At 40.9% G+C, this 17374-nt stretch overlaps 1 protein-coding gene across 2 annotated transcripts in view; it reads left to right on the forward strand.

Moving 5' to 3' along the window:
- Window positions 1-15578, forward strand: part of mtmr11 (myotubularin related protein 11) — a 31602-nt gene extending 16024 nt beyond the window's left edge. Inside the window, exons 6-17 of one of the 2 annotated variants that reach the window (XM_071469033.1) lie at window positions 136-220; window positions 2237-2384; window positions 2626-2713; window positions 3403-3491; window positions 4459-4586; window positions 6439-6517; window positions 7078-7148; window positions 9048-9220; window positions 9559-9729; window positions 10092-10310; window positions 11038-11355; window positions 13403-15578. In XM_071469033.1, coding sequence (XP_071325134.1) covers window positions 136-220; window positions 2237-2384; window positions 2626-2713; window positions 3403-3491; window positions 4459-4586; window positions 6439-6517; window positions 7078-7148; window positions 9048-9220; window positions 9559-9729; window positions 10092-10310; window positions 11038-11355; window positions 13403-13852 — 2019 coding nt within the window. In that variant the 3' untranslated portion in view covers window positions 13853-15578. The remainder of the gene's footprint in view (window positions 1-135; window positions 221-2236; window positions 2385-2625; window positions 2714-3402; window positions 3492-4458; window positions 4587-6438; window positions 6518-7077; window positions 7149-9047; window positions 9221-9558; window positions 9730-10091; window positions 10311-11037; window positions 11356-13402) is intronic. The other variant, XM_071469034.1, reaches the window with a different exon arrangement.
- Window positions 15579-17374: the final 1796 nt, after the last annotated feature.

Here is a 17374-nt window from a genome sequence, read left to right on the forward strand (position 1 = left end):
ATGTCAGAGCCTAAAGACTTCTGCCTAGAGAAGCTGATCTGTGCTATAGAGCACTGATCTGACGCTGCAGGGCCTTGATGTTGAAAGCTGATGACCTTTGTCATGTTGATGGGCTCATTGGTTTTACCTCCTCAGATAACTTACACCATCGCTAAGACCTACCAGCCTCTCAAACCAGGGTCAGTTTTATCTTTCCAGAACGCTGCCCTCGGGAGTGTAGGTGAGTACATTAATGGATGCATCGTAATGTATACAACTATCCACTCCTCCCTGGCACTGATACAACACCCTATCAGTCTGTCAGCCTGTCTGTAATGCTACAGTTCTACACACTGATCTTGATATACAAACCAGTATCCTGTAAAATGACAGTTACACAATTTGGTCCTAAACCAAAAAATATGCAGTCAAGAGTCTTTGGAAAATCATTGTTAATTTTGGGCACTGTTGCCTTGTGTGTGTCTGTTGGGATGTTAATGACATGAAAATGATTGAGAGTTGATGACCTAAAGTATTTGTCATCGGATCTGTCAATCATTCAGTTTTTTTCTGTGCATATTTCGCTGTGATGAATATTCATAGAGATAACAGCTCAGTGGAAGTGAGAAGAAAATGCCCACATGAATCAGAAACACAGCATGAGTGTGTTGGCTGTTTGCTTTACTTGCTCTCTAAAGCCTTCAAAGTTTTCTCCTGATGCATCTTCACCAAGTCTGTTCTCACTTTGGTTTTCACTCAGTCCAGCCCCAGAGACAGAATGTACCAAAAACAGTGATCACTGTTAGTCATTTCCCCATAACTTCAACTCTGTTTCATCTATTTTTGTTTCCATTTATTTCTACCTTCTACTGCTCTTCTTCTGCTGTCTGTAATACTGGAGTGAATATTAAACAGGAAACCTCCTGGTTTCTGTGCAGACTATAATGACATATAAAGCTCACATCCTCTCTGGTTGGCAAAATTAGAAACATTCTCTTCTGTAATGACGCAATAAAAATACTGTCTTTGAGACCATGGCCAGATGTGAGCAAATCTTCCAGTGGTTTGAAAGAGAGGCTCACTAAGGGTTTCTAGGGCTGATCTTGACAGTGATTGTAAAGCTCAGTTTGGGAAAGATTAAGTCTCCATAATTTAAATTTAATGCTGAATCCAACTCTGTTTCAGCAAACAGAACACACCTTACATCAAAATGAAAACTCTTAAGGATTTTGCTCAGTTATAAACAAGCTGCTGGCTGTTCACTTTAACCTATACATTAAAAATATATGAGCCTGTCTGCACAATACATTATGCTATGCTAAAGCTATGCTAGGCTGACCACGCTGTTAATGACTGTCAGCTGTTGGATGAATTATGCAAGCCCCCCTCTGAAACAAGTTGTGAGATGACCTACAGTTCAACTCTGGCCCAGGGGTCAAGTGTGTCCAGTGTGTGGTCAGTGCTCTTCAATATGCCCAGCTGAACGTATGACGATCATACTGTACCATGTGACCTTCAAAACATTCACTCACATACTGAGCCAAGCAAGAACCTCAGATGTGATTGTCACTGTTACTGTAGAGACACATTTTTCTCAAAATGTGTTTTACAGTTCTTGAAATGATTCTCACTGACTGTGCATGTTTTTACCATTTTGATCTCTCACTAAATTTAGTTCATTGGTGAAGGAAGTTAGAGCTCAGGCTGTCAGCTGTGCCTGCAAGCTGGATAGTCAATTTCAGTTGTTTTTCATTCTGTTTCCATGTTGCTATGCTGTTTAATACATCTACCTCATGATTAGGACTGCAGATTATTTCCTTAATGAATCGATCAAGTGTTTGGTCCATATAAAATATCGTAAAGGAGGGAACAGTTCCTATCAAAACCTTGCAAAATCCAAAGTCATGTCTGTAAGTTGCTTTTCTTTGTTTGCTGGAACAACTCTCCAAAACCCAAATATGTTCAGTTAACAATAATATAAACTAGAGTCAAACAGTAAATCCTTATATTACAGTAGCTTTATGACTCACTGTTTTATATTGTTGACACCCCTGAGCCCTCTCTGTAGAAAAGACCTGTTTTGGAAATATAGTGTTTTATATACATCAAATTAAAAACACAATATCATACATGTACTGCAACTGGGCTTGTCTGTTCAAGTGTCATAAGCATCAAAACAATATTTGCACTATACATAAAGATATTTTATGCATCTGAAGAACAAACCTCAACTGTTGGAATCTCTTTCCTCCTCCAGAAATGAAGCAGTTTCTAAGCAACCGTCGCCGAGACGCCCACATGAACTGGTTTGAGTCTACCTCAGACTGGGAGCAAGAGCTGGAGAGGTGTGGGGCCAGTGGCTGGAGAGTCAGCTCAGTTAACGACCGCTTTGAGATGTCCACCAGGTGAATAGTAACCAAATATGCAGTGTTGTAAACTTGTTTGTTTTAGTTTTTTTAAATCCAAGTTTAAAGGCGCTGCTCTGTAGTATATTAGTTTTCCTAAATATTCTTTCCTCAATGTTGCATCCTAACCAAACAGGCAAACATGAAGTGATGTGTCAAGTCATATCCCCCAACAACACACATTTCAGGGACTGTTTCAATCGTGTCAATAAAACTGAGCCTTCTTTGTGTTTCCTGTCAGTCTGCCAAGATTCATTGCGGTTCCACAGAAGGTTTTAGACACTGAGCTGAAGAAAAGCTTCGCCCACTTCAATGAAGGACGCATCCCTGTGAGTGCACTTAGTACAGAGAAATTGATTTAACTTGCCACTTCATCTACCCCCATTTATTTTAACATTAGTCCATACATTTTTGTGTTACTCTTACAACTTCACTGATCTACATTTTGAAAAATACTTAAAAATTTCTAAGAAGACATTTTTGAATCATGTTTTCTACATTTTCCATATCATTCTAATGGTTCAGGAAGACAGTTTCTGAAATTCCTGTATTTGTTATTCTGAAACCAAAAAAAGTAAAGACACAAACTTGCAGTATCATTTGCTATAAAGGAAGGGTTGATCAGAAAACATGTTAAAGGTGCATTAGGGAGCATTCAAGAGGATGTTCTTGAGATTAAACATATTTTCTAGGTCACAACAGACAAAGCTACCAAAGAATAAACCTTGTTTATGCCTAAAAGCTAAAAAACACATTCTGAAGTTTGACTCTATGTTTTCATACTTCAGAAAGCAGGTGTTTACCTTCAAAACTAGATGTTAGGACTTGAGAAAAATAAAAAACAGACATTGTTCAAGTGAGCACTTGTCCTTCCTAGCATGATCTTTCAAGTGCAATCATCGTTCATCATGTTTTCCCCTCTTATTAACATTCCCTGTGACACAAATTATAAGAGGAACACAGATGTAGTTAGTGGAACACGTTGTTAAAGAGGCTGAAAGTGTGTTTTGTGTTGCAGCGCTGGTGTTGGCGACACCCCCGAGGCAGTGATCTACTGCGAATGGCCAGCTTCCAGAACAACATTTATCATGAGAAGGATGACATCAGGTGGGCGTGTTTGATGTTTTTAAATGGATTTTAATACTTGTGTGGTTGTCAGTGTAAGCATTAACATTTGACCACCCATATTTTAGTCTTGATTGGAGACTGTGACTATCACAGCAAAACATGGGTTAGGGTAAACCCACAGTAGGTTGGTTGTTAGGCCTGAAAGCTGCTGTAGGAAATTTTTTCATGTAAAAATAAAGTCAGCTCAGTCTAAATCACAATGTAGAGGACACAGCTCTCTAAATGAAATGTCAAAGAACAATGAGTGAGTGGTCTATCTGGGGAAAGTTGACATCACATGTGTTTGACCTTTTTCCTCTTACTCCTTTGGTAACTTTTACAGCAGAACTGTATTTATGCAGTTTACATTTCAGGATATTGAGATTCATTCAAATCATTACCTTTTGCTTTAACTTCAGCTTCATAAAGTTGTCTAATTAATTAATTGTACCTTGTTCACACCACCAGCCACTGAAGGAAAAATAGTATGACGAAGTCCATTTTTACACCTGAAAAAATTCTGATACTGTGACCACTGTGTGAGATGTTGAAGAGGATAGCTCTCAGCATACACTCTGTCTTGCTGCAATTAGACCACCTCTGTCACTGCAGTTTATCTTAAGCACACTGGAGAGAAGATACATGATGATGTGTTTGACAGGAAACCAAAGCGTTCACTAAAACAATAGTTATATATAGCAAGAGTTTACAGAAGCTTGAGGCTGTAGTCAGAAAAGCAGACTCAACTTGCTCTACTGAGTTTTTACTGTTTTTGTACTGAATGAAGCAACATTTAAACAAATTGTTTATTACAACTTGCTCTGGGAAATCCCATCTGATTTCAAAGGCATTTAACATCAAACTTTCATGTCTTAATGAGAAACATACAAAGTAGGTCGATTGCACAGCAATACAGGATTGTTGCAGATGTAGCACTCTGTTGACACCGAGATGTGCTGCTCTGTAGAAACCTGGAGATGATCCTGTTTGGTTGCCAGTCCTCCCTGTGTGTAGTGGTGGAGCTGGGCGAGGAGCTGCCCTCACCTGCTGACATCCAGCTGGCACACAGCCGTCTGCGCGCCCTCTGTCTGGGAGGTGAGGATAAGAATTCACGAATACATGAATTCACACACGAGTCCACATCTAGGTTTTGATAGTGGGTTCCATTTTGGATCCAGTTCCCACTTGGCAAAATGCTCAGATTTGATAAGCTCAGAAAATCAGCTGTAGCTTACTAAAGTTAATTCAATGCTTATCACAGTCTTAGGTTATAGGTACAGTTTGAAACATAAATCAGACTTTCACTGAAAACTAAAGTGTTTGTGCTGTCACAGACATCAGAGAGCAATGTTACTTGTTGCAGTTAGTAGTTATTTTAACTTTTAGTTATTAGCAAATTTTGAAAGGTAAACCTCCCAATATGTGGGTTAATTACTGCTATTTTATTTTAATAAAAATGCTATCGGACCACATCCCTACCCACATCTGTCCCTATAATGGGAGTCCACTGATTATATAAACCTCTGTCATGTTAAACACATCGTCTGAAGGGTCATTGTCATAATAATCCTTTCTACAAAATGTCTTTATCACATTTGAAAATGTATGATTACATTTCTGTGTTTAACAGCTGTTCAGGGTCTATATGCAATTAAAGTAAAGTGGTAGCAAAACAGGTTCTGTGAGACAGACTTTATTGTTGTTTTTGTGATGACGGCAGACACAGCACATTCCAGGGTTGAGAACAGCGATGACAAAACCCATGGTCGGCTACAACTACTGGCCCCGGCCCCATCTCTCTCTCTCTTTCACACACACACACACACACACACACACACACACACACAAACAGACTCTCACTCTCTCTTGCACATGAACAATGTGTAAATGTCATCAATTATTATGGTTCACACATTTGTCAGCTCAGTGTTTTGTCTTTTGTGGGTGAGAGCTTCATGGCTCAGAGGCTTGTCCTGTAAAAACAGCCACTCAGATATAGTTGGTAGGGTTTGTGGCAGTGGGCATTGAGTCTTCACAGCAGCTAGATAGGAAATGAAAAGAGACTTTGGAAATTGTATTAACAACAAATCCCCCGGGATTATATGGATTTTACATTTAGGGTCTCTTTCAAGATACATATTGATGATTTACTGTGAGGATGCAGCTTTTTTTGGTCCCAAAGATGTTCTCTAATCTCATGTGATGGTCAATAAAAGTTAAACCGCAGTAGTATTTAAATTTACTGACTTAGTGTAAATTGACCACAATCAGGTTCACATGGTTTTATTTGCTAATTTTCAAGATTGATATCTGCATAAAAACACTAGTAAACACGCCAAAGTGGAATTTAAGACTGACTGATTTAATGACTGTATTCACTAAATTGGCACACAACATTCTGAAAAGGAACTCTTTAAGGCCTGAAGCACTTGCTTATAAATAGTGTTAAAAATAAATGTTTAACGATGTGCAATTAAGAGATGTTGTACTAAACAGCATATTTTTGGGGGCATTTTTTGCCCTTATTTTGATAGCCACAGTGAGAGAGAGACAGGAAAGTCAGGAAGAGAGAGAGAGGGGATGACACGCAACAAAGGGCCACAGGTCAGATTCAAACCGGGGCCGCTGTGGTTAGGACTAAGCCTTTATGGTAAACGCTCTACCGTGTGAGCCACTGGGGCACCCTAAACAGCAAATCCTGATTAGAGTTTGGACAGAGTAGACATGCTCTCTGTCTACATGTCTGTTGCTGCTGCACCTTTATTTGCTGCACCTTTATTTGTAACCAGATCTCATCTCATTGTTGTGTCTGTTGTCATACACCAGTTCTTACCTTCAAGTCATCTGATGTGCCGAGATTCCTTGTTCTGAAACCTTGGAAAGCTTTCATGCATTTGTAGAAATAATGTCTGAAAATGATCTGTCTTATTCCTGTTTTGACATGTAGATATCTCCACATCAGTGTCAGTGCCTGATGACAAATGGTTATCTACCCTGGAGAGCACCCACTGGCTAGACTACACAAGGTAACCACTTCTGATTAGCCAGTTCTTTCTAGGTTCTTTCTACTCATGGCTTTTCATTGTTCATTATAAAGTTTTTATGCCCAATTATTAACTAACTGATGAAGAAATGAAGTATTACATTTCAGTTGTAAATTAAGCTTCCAAATTCATCAGTAATATTTAGCTTTGTTAGCTTTGTCTCTTGGGATCAACATATGTTTGTGAAATGCATTCTCCTTAATGGGGAAACACCCAAAGGTTTCCCCTATGTGTATCGCCTTACATGGACAGAGAGAGATTGACTTGAGCTATTCATTGTGAAATAACCAGAGGCAAATGAAGCTGCATTTTAGTATTGTATGACAGCTAATGACGCTGCACAAGCAACTGAGAAAGCTTCTCATGCCGATGGGCATCCAAAATTATAGCATAAGTACTTGCAGTATTATGTCTATTAATTACAGCATGTTCCTCCTTATTTTGTGACATTTTACTAACTCAGTATCTGTGCATGTAACATGTATATTGTTGTCAGATTCAGGTGATTCCTTTACACATTATCAACCTGCCTCTGTCTCCAGGTCCTGTTTGAGGAAAGCCTCAGAGGTAGCCTGCTTGCTTCGTGGCGGTCACCTGACTGTGGCACTGCAAGGTGAGTCATGTGACCCCGGACCCCGGCTCATATTATTCAATCCATTCATTATTTACGGCGCCTCCCTCTCATTAATCCCACATTAGGGCTTGCCCTGAAGTAGCTATATACTAAGAACAAGCACACTCCACTGAGCCTACATGCACACTGTCAATAGGCCTCCATACAACATGCTTTTAAGGACACGGTCACACCACCACGACTGCTGAGCTGTGAGAGACGAGGTAGACTCCATATGAGAGTCATAAGAATTATTTATGACCGTAATGAAAATTGTTTATCACATGAAATAAAATGTCAGCTCCCTGGTGGGGAAGGAGCATAGCTAGTGTAGAGCGGTAGACACAGCCCACCTCATCTTTTCACACAGAACTGGCTCTGGGACCAGACTCCTGCATAGGGACCAGTATGAGAGGTGCTGAGAGCATGTTGGGATAATCAAACCCCCAAGATTAGTGTCACTGTGTTGAAGTGTCTCCATTAGAATGAGGAGGTCACCTCTGTCCAGTTATATGTTGCAAGTGGGAGATGCTGACTGTTGTTTGTGGAGCAGAGGTGTCAACTGATCACCACCTGATAGTAAGATGGATCAGGTGGCGGGGAATGCTGCAGGACACACCAGGTAAACTCGAACGTGCTGTGAGGGTGACCTCAGTGTCTGACTGGAGCTCGTGTCCACAATGCCTTCAACTTTCACCTCCAGTCATTACTGCCAACTGATGAGTTTGTTATTGTTGTTCTCACTCCTGACATGTGGTGCGTAAGCTACTGATAAACAGGAACATTAAACTTTTTTTTTAGCCATCGGGGCTGCGCTGATAGATGTGTTTTGACAGTGAAAGACAAAAGAAAAAGTTATGTAAGATCGAATTTAGCAGTAGCCCGTAAATACTGTTGCTGTTTCTAGACTGTTGTTGACTTTTAATCATCTGGTCTGGCTGCTTATTTTACATTCATAAACACCCAGAGAGACAGATCCAATGCTGCACTACCCAAACAATGGCTGTTTTCAGCTAAGGATGTTTACTACTTGCTGCTGGTATTTGACTTTCTCAGCCACTCTGCAGCTGTACGTGACCAACATGAGGCGGGCCTTTACTTGTCTACTCGGCTGAGAGGTTCATATATCAGTCTGGCTCTAGGTTCCTTTGTTGCGGCAGGTCTGCCACTGGCTGGATCAGCAGTAAATGTCCCACTGCAGAAATGAATCACTACACTAGGCCAAGAAAACTCGCTGAGTCTTTGTCCCCAGGATCATTTTTATCTCCAAGTTTGGCTTATTGCCTCTTTTTTTTGTTGTGCTCTCTCTCTCTCCCTCTCTTTTGTCAAATAGAAAATAAAAAGCATTAAGAGGAATGAGAGCAAATGGTGTAAATGATGGTTGTAGATTAGAGTAAATTAAATTAAATTAAATATTGTTTGTGTCCATAAATTGCTCTCAAATTGAAAACCATTTAAATTAAATACAATTTAACTATATGTCTGTAAATTATTTCGAAATAACTTATCACAGTTTACAAGCTACAGCGTTGACAGTGTTTTGAGGACGAGAAATTTAACACTTCCAGCCAAATATTAACATGAGCATCACAAACATTTAGAAATGCATTCATGATAATGTGACAACAATAGTGTCCTACATCTACAAAATGTATGGAATTATGTGACAATAAATGCACTTTGGCTACATATTGTCAGTATTTCACATTTTACATTTCACAAAGACACTTTAACATCTAAATAAACCTGTTAATGGTTAATGGTGAATAGTCAAGCAGTAGGACACTATAAATAACAGACAGCCACATTTCCAGCAGGTTGATGTGACGTACGCATCATATTATGCTATAGAAGCTTGACGACCCTTTAAAATGTGCTCTCCCTGCATTTTTGTTACAGAAGCGGAAGACCGGGACATGAGCTGTGTGGTGTCCAGTCTGGTGCAGGTGATGTGTGACCCCCACTGTCGGACGCAACATGGCTTCCAGAGCCTGGTGCAGAAGGAGTGGGTGATGGCCGGCCACCGCTTCTACAGCCGCATCAACTACCACCGCGACAACGACAAAGAGGAGGTGGGAGGTCATGCTTGTTTTGCAGTCTCCTAGTGCTCTGCCTCTTCTCCCATGCTAAGATTAACATAGGACAAGTTTAAGACAAACTTAATTTACTCCCATTTCTTTTTCTGTCCCTCTATTCACCTCCTTTTCTACTGTTTCCCTTTAATGTCCTATTCTATTCCTTTCTTTCTATCGGCCACTCCCTTCTTCCCCTCCTTTTCTCTCTTTCTATCTTCCCTACCCCTTCCTTTTTCTTTCCTGCTTCCACTGCACTCCCTCTCTTTTTCACCATTCCTTGACCTTTTTACCTCTAACTTTTCTTTGGCCTTCTCCTCATCTCTCCCTCCCTGCAGGCTCCAGTCTTCCTGCTCTTCTTAGACTGTGTCTGGCAGCTGTGGTCCCAGTATCCCTCTCGCTTCCAGCTAACAGAGGACTTCCTGTTGGCCCTGCACGACAGCATCCATCTGCCACTCTTCTCCAGCTTCCTGGCCAACTGCCAGCGAGAGAGATGCAAACGTTCCCAGGTACTGGACACCTGAGAGGGGCTTTGGCATCTTCCCACTGACTGAAAAGGGCCAATAAAGGCTGTCCTGTGAAATGTATTGATTAGAATAATAATCACTGAACTTTATTGTGTCATTTACATTAGTAATAATGTCTTCAGCTCATTGACAATGATATTTTATTACATTACATCATTATCACCAGTAATAACATGATTCTTCATCATGAAGTTGCTTTCCTAGACAACTCCCCAAATAATTACAGCAGGTAGTACACAGTAAATCACTCAAAACACTTTTGTACAAACTTACATAGAAAAGAAAAGTTGGCATGCAACAGAAAACTTATGAAAAAATATAACCAAATTTCGTCCTGTACCCAGAACCTTGGGCAGTCCTACACACCTGTCAATGGCTGGAGGGATGTGCTTCATCCAGATTCTTCCTCAGATCCATCTGACCCCCCTCTGCCCCCGGTGTGGGACTGGGCCCTACAGTACAGCAAACACAGACAAGACCGTTTCACCCAACCTGTCCCCCCAACCCCTCCGCTCCAACCACTGCTCAATGGAAACCTCAACACCAACCCAGACACGCACAGGGTAGGACTGCCAAATCTTTTACATGATACAACACACCCTCTAGTGGCCCTGGTTGGCAGGCCTCAGTTTAACAGTAGCTGACAGCGGAAGGTGTCTCATGTTGGGATTGAAAATTCATGACAGCTTTTGACTCAAAATAGAGCAGTTCTTCTTGTGCATAGACAGATGTCAGTGTGGATTCTTTCTGTGGCACTGCTCCACAGCAGCACAGGCAGTTTTCACTGATGAATAAATGTGAAATGTGTGTCAGTAAATTGTTGAGAGTTATTTGTATCCGGGTACATAAGGGCTTGTTCCAGGTGTTGTGACTGGGAAATTGTCTCTTCTCTCTGAGCTGACATCTTCCAAGGGCCTGAGCATTTTCAGCAGACGACTGCACCCTCTTGTGGTAGTCATAAAACATGCAGTCAGGTTGACCATGATGCCATTCAGGCTTTGCATCAGCTGATCGCTATAATCTTTGCTTTAGCGGACCTTCCCTGGTTAGAGGGGTAAAATAAGCAAGTAAAGTAATTCTTTTTAAATTTAAATTTACAGTATACACTCTTCATACTTCATGGCACATGTTTGAGACCCGCAGCACATGACAATAGCTTTGCACTGTGAACGAACCTTATATGTTTTAACTCAGTTGTTAGGTTACTTGTGCAGGTGGCCTCAATTAAAACTTTGACTAACAGTAGTTTTTCCCTTTCACTGTCCCTCCCCACTGTCATCTGTCCACCAGCTGACTGACACCATCCCCGGCTCAGTTTTCCTCCTCTCTCGAGGTACCTTCTCCTGTCCTGCTAACCTGCTTCCCTGGCGCAGCAGCAGTTCAGGCGTTTACAAGAAGAGCCACCGGAGGGCGCCATCCTCAGAGAACGTGCCTGGCCTGGAGAGGCTGCTGAAAGCTTGGGCCATGACTGAGATTCCCCAGGGCCTCACTTCCACCTCTGGACCTCAAGGACCACTTGACCCATACGAGCCCTTACTGCCCGTCCTGATGGGGCCCTGCATGGGCCTGTGGAGGGAGTGCTACCTCCGGGGGGCTCTCCATGCACAGGTATATGGGAATTTTGCTTTAGATGGTTGGGAATATATAATTAAGTGTGACAGTGAATCAAGGTAGCTATCTAGGTATCAAGAGATTTGATTTTTTTTTTTTTTAAATCTGTCAGGGTCACGTGAAGGCCACACATTTTTTTTTATGTTAGCAGTCCATGATGACTTCAAGATAACTTTTTCTGCTTCAAGCTGCTGTTAATTTTTGTCTTTGGATGATTATTAGGATTTACCAGATGATAGCAAAATTCATATATATTTCACAGTTGATTATTTGCTTCTGACCTAACTTTGTTTTTTCTGCCTCTTCAGAATTTGAATCAAACGTTACTGTTTTATTCTGCTAACAAGTCTTATCTGTGTTACCTGTTGCCACAGAACTCTGTTGTTGTACAGTAACTATTAAGAACAAACATCAGAGAGCAAACCATTCAAGTTAGTGACATATTCCGTATTTGAAACTCCACAACTGCTTTTTGAATATTGAGAGAAATTTGTAAGAGCTCCCTCAAAGATTCAGACTTTGAGATTCAAAACATCAAGAGAGGGTTAGGAGGAAATGTTAGGATTTGGGATATAACAAAATTAGGAAGACTATATTGAGGTATCTGATATTTACTGTTGCCATTGTAATTGGATTCTAGCTTATAAATTATGTCATCATCCTTATATCTACAAATAAAGAATACATGTTTCTACTTAAAGCTGAGATACAGTGAAAGGTATACAGGGAAGCACCAGACAGGCAGCACTATTCAGTGGCTAATTTAAACTCTGCAGGGTTGAGTGTGGATGTGTCATTGAGTTTATTAAGTGGGCTCCATCCTACACAAATGTTTTATCAAGTTTGGCCCACAACACTTCCTGAAGGCTGTTAAATATCCGCTATTTACTGCCTCATCACATCCGCTGTGCTGCATCCTCTCACATCATGACTGTTCGTTCTCTGGATGACGTTGTCTCTTTGATGTGCAGATTAGTCAGAACTGTTGATTCCCAATATGGACATGGTGCAGCCTTTGTGATGTCTGTACAACAGTGTGTCTATCAGTGTCCCCATGGTAATGTTAAGAATAGTCGAGGGCTGTGTGGGTGGGTACAGTCATCTATTTTAAGGGAGCTGTAGAGAAACAAGTAAAACAGCTAAAATACCATCTCAGGTTACGTTGTGGAGATATTAGGGGAAATCCAGTGCTTTTGTGTAATTGAAGTCTTTGCCCTATTATTTCACACACCATTAAACTTCATCTCCAGATCAACAATTCCTTTTCTTTCTTTTTGCAGCATTGACACAAGATATCTGTTCATTCACAAATCACTGAAGGTTTGTGTTGGGAATGTCTGCACAGTTCACTTAAAAAAAACAAAGCAGTTAGCCTGTGTGTCATTAGCTCAAGAATTAAAGCTAGAACTGTTGTTTAATGTGGTTACTGTTATAAGTTTTATTACTTTTTCACACTTGAATAGAAGTCTTGGCACAACACAAAATACACTTCAGTACAACTCTAGTATTCTATATTTTGTTATTGTCAATAATTTCAATGAAAAGGCCAAAACCAACAACGTTTTAGTTCATATCACCGTTGTCCAACTTTCTTACCTTTATTTGTCATTTGTGCAGAATAACACTGTCATCTGTACAATGTAATTCTTACAGTGAGGCTCCAGACAGTACCACAGGCAAATGTAATAATAAACAATAAATATAAAGACAGAGAAACATGTATATATAACATAACTAATATACATAGATCTCAAAAAAACAGATAAGAAAGACAGTCTAAATTTTTTACAAAATGAACGGCCAGTGTAGTTTTTAAAAATGTTACAGGAACAGGAGTAAATAGTGTTTGTGTGGGACTATTTTTAAGCTGCGGATTAATACACATTGTGTGCACAAGTGAGTTCTTCTGTTGGGGGATTACTACTACAGTGTGTACATTGTGAGCCTTTTTTAAAAAATTTTAGTGATAATTTTGAAGAGCCCTCTGGTGTAAGTCATGAAGTTGACTGTAATACAAACTAACCATGTAGCTTTCCATCCTCAGGCCTTCTCCCACCCCATCTCAGCCAACCATTCCCACCCTGTGGAGCGACTAGCCATGGAGGTGCAGCAGCTCAAAGACAAACTAGCACAAGTGTCCACCAGCACAGATCCAAACCCGCCCACCAAGACAGCTGAGCCCCGGCGGACTGACACCAATCTGAACCAAAACACCAACAATGGCACCTTCCTCTTCCCATCGTCAAGGCCTCAGGGCACCGGCGTGCCCAGACTGGCGCCCCTTCCTACCTCCACCAACCACCAGACCTCCAGGGGCTCTCCACCAGCCTCAGCCCCACCATTCAGGTCCAGCCACAAAGACAGCAGTGGCAGCAGCAAGCACACCTTCCTGTTTGGACACTCGTCATCAACAGAGGCCCGTCCTGACCAGCGCTACTACGCAGCAACCAATAATGCCAAGTTGTCCAAGAGCAACGGATCGATACCTTCCTGATGTCTGGCCTTCGTCTTCACTGTTCTTATATATGATACAAACCATTCCACCACCTGCCCGCACAGTATGAAAAGAAACATTTGGGTGGAGCACAGTGAACTGCAGTTGTATGAAATAATCAGTATCTTTACTCTGCTACTTATCCTTTGTACTGTATTCAAAAATGTGACAACTTTTTTGTATATTTGTAAAATCAAACCCTGGTATTCAATATTCCTTTAATGAAATGTATCTGATTGAAGTGAAGCAAAAAGAAAAAAAAGAATAAGGGCTGAAGATGCTTAATAATGTGTAACAAGAAACACTTCATAAGCACACCTTAAAATGTATCTTAAAATGCAGCAACTGTCAGGACACACTTTGTAAGCGTCATGCCACCCTCCAAGAAAGAAAGAAAGCTTGTAGTTTCCATTTTAAACTTCTTATCCTGAATGGGTTACAGGGACTGGGCAGGACATAGATAGTGGTGTCATAAGGTGGTTCTTGAGGCCAGTTTGACAGGACACGACGCAGTGAATAGACACATTAGCTTTTCGCAGGAGTTAACCTGTGACCTGTGTGACCATCAGACTACGTGTCTCTAGCTCTTTAAATCTTTGTCATGCTAACATGCAAAGATATATTCTTTTCCTGTTTCAGTGTATAGAAAAGTAGAATATGTTTTTAAAAAGATTATTTCTGAAAACTGTCATTTTTGAACTCCAGGCGCTGTGACCAGTGACTTTAATGTGGAATTTAGGGCATGAGAGCTATTTTGGTACTGCTCTCATATCTCTCCACTTGCATGCATGCTTGGGAGCAGTGAGAGCCTATATTCAGTTCAGTGTTATGTTAGCCTGTATGTGTCTGGATGTATTGAGATCATTGCAGGGCTGTAATTATATAATCTTATCTAAACTTTAGTCTTTCAAGTATTTTTGACCATTATGGGTCAATGTATTGATGTCATACATGTAGACACGTGTGATTTCTGACCAAATTTAGTATTATTTTGAGAATTTCATCATTTGGTGGAATTGGAAAACAGAAATATTACCCTGCCTTGTTTTGATCGCTGTACCTTGAGAAGGTACTAATGCTGGAATCAAAGGGAAGCTTACCCCCCCCCTCCTTTTTTTTTTTGTCCTGTCTGGTGGTGTATTAGTATGCAGCCAGCATTTAGGTCAAGGACTTGGAAGTGTCTGACTGTATTTAAATCAGAGTCCAGTCCTGCGCCTTTAAATCCAAGCAGGTTGTCATTCGCATGATGTGGGTGTCAAGTAGATGCGCTGGCGTCACTCCCACGGACGAATGCATTTGCACCGTTATGTATTTTAGAAAAGCATGTTTTCCTACATAGTTTAAGGCAGGAGAACAGTAGTCAGATGTGGCTGATGTTGCCCGTCTGTCATGTCAAAAGGTACCTCACTTGATAGCACTATGAATTATTAAATTGGTGTAAATATTCATCACATCAATATTGATATCAGCTACAATTTCAGAGCTTTCCAGGTGTGATGCCAATGCATTTGCTTGTCTTCCATGGAAAAAAAAACACAAGATCGTTGTCATGTTGCATGGAAAATCTAAGTTGATCTTCTGCTCACACCTGTCAGTCTGTATCCTTGTATAATTTAATGTTTTTGGTACGAACTTCACTTAAATTTGCCAGATGTACATATTTTTTTGTATCAGCATGTTTTGATCCTGATAAAATAAAAAGTGTTATCAGTTCATAAACTCTCAACTTTGGGTCATAATTTGAATCCTTTCCACAAAAATAAAAACAGTCCATTCTCATACACAGCTCACAGACTTTATTTTTTAACAAAATAAATATTTACAATATGATCTGGAACACTTAAAAAGTAGCATGGCATTGTACAATAGAATTAAAATTTAAAATCCAACCGTCCAGCATGATATGTACAGTCAGAATAAAACTATTCAAGAATCATGTGCAAAATGCTCAATACTTTAACCGGAAATGTACAAAGTAAGTACTGGCCGGACAGGAAATGTTAAATATAGAAAATGTCTACTGCACAGTTAACCTCATGTAAAGCTCTGGTTTGGTCGCTTCAGTTCCCAACAATAGATTCAACAGAATGAAGCTCAGTGTTAATTCATACAGGAGTTGGTAGAAAACCTGCATGCTATTAAAAATATGACCGAGGTGTTCTTGATCATTACAATGTTTCATTACACTTTGGGATGAAATGGAGCGAAATATAAGAGACACCTGTTCCACATTTGTTACGATGACGTGCGAGTTTCCAACAGTCGATGCATTTTGGCACTTTAAACCTACAGATGTTAGTGTCATGCATTCTCACGTTTCACCTGATCATCACAGACGACAGAGCAAGACCAAATAAAGTAAGATGACCATTTGTAGTAGTCCAAAGTCACCACATAACTTTGATGGCAGTGGCAGTGCATTTAAAAACCAAGCAGGTCACAGGCAGTGAAGCCAGAAGTCCCACATCAGAAGAGAGACTCAACATCCCTCCCACGCCAGCGCAGAAAGTTTAACCCCACCGACTCCCATGCTCCTTCCCCGTACACTGCTGCTGCTGCTGCATGCTGTAGGGCCCGCAGAAGTACCCGGAGGAGGACGGGCCCAGACCTCCCAGCTGGCGGATGGACTTGCACATGGGGCAGGGGTAGTCGGACAGGCCCTCAATGTCCTCGAAGGCCAGGTTGACGATCTGGTCGCAGCAGGGGTCGCAGTACAGGTGGCCGCAGGAGAGGCGCTTCAGGCGGGCCTCATAGGAGATGCAACACTGGCAGTGAGGCAGGTCGGGGCCCAGAGACAGGGAGCCGGTCAGGGAGCTGCTCTCCAGGCTGCCAGCCTGGCTGGAGCTCATTTTGGTGGGAGACCTGAGAGGGGAGGGAACAGTTAGGATGTGAGGCTCCACAGCCGTAGAGCTGAAATGATCAGCTGATTAATCACATGCTGGATCAACAGAAGAATAAACTACTCTGATAATCAATGAATCTTAATGAGTTATTTTTTAGGCAAATATTTATATATATTTACTTTTCTAAAAGAATAGAGTGAACTATAAATCAATATCACTGTTGTCCCTGATAAAACTGAGGAGCTGATAAAGCACTGTCATGGTGATTTTTCATCTGTAAAATATCCCTCTCAGTAGATCTGAATCAAACTTCTTTAAAGGATAGTTCCACGTTTTGGGAAATGCGCTTATTTTCTTTCTTGTCCAGGGTTGGATTATATGTGTCCATTAACTAAGGAGCTGGAGCCAGAGGACTGTTAGCTTAGCTTAGCATAAAGACTGAAAGTAAGGTGAAACAGCCAGGCTACCTGTAGTAGGGTAGAGGTAAAAAAAAAAAAAAAACATTATTGGTGAGCTTTAGAGGTGCTTCTATTGTATGTCTATTTGTTTTTGTTTTGTTTTTTTAACGCATGCTAAGCAACACTATCCAGCTTCTGGCTGTAGCTTCATATTTAGTGCACACGTACGAGAGAGGTATTGATCTTCTCTTCTAACTCTCAGCAAGATATAAAAGTACTTA

Source organism: Trachinotus anak, unplaced genomic scaffold (genome assembly GCF_046630095.1).
Source record: "Trachinotus anak isolate AG129_WGS33_773 ecotype Australia unplaced genomic scaffold, CSIRO_AGI_Tana_v1 ptg000032l, whole genome shotgun sequence".
Taxonomy (NCBI): domain Eukaryota; kingdom Metazoa; phylum Chordata; class Actinopteri; order Carangiformes; family Carangidae; genus Trachinotus; species Trachinotus anak.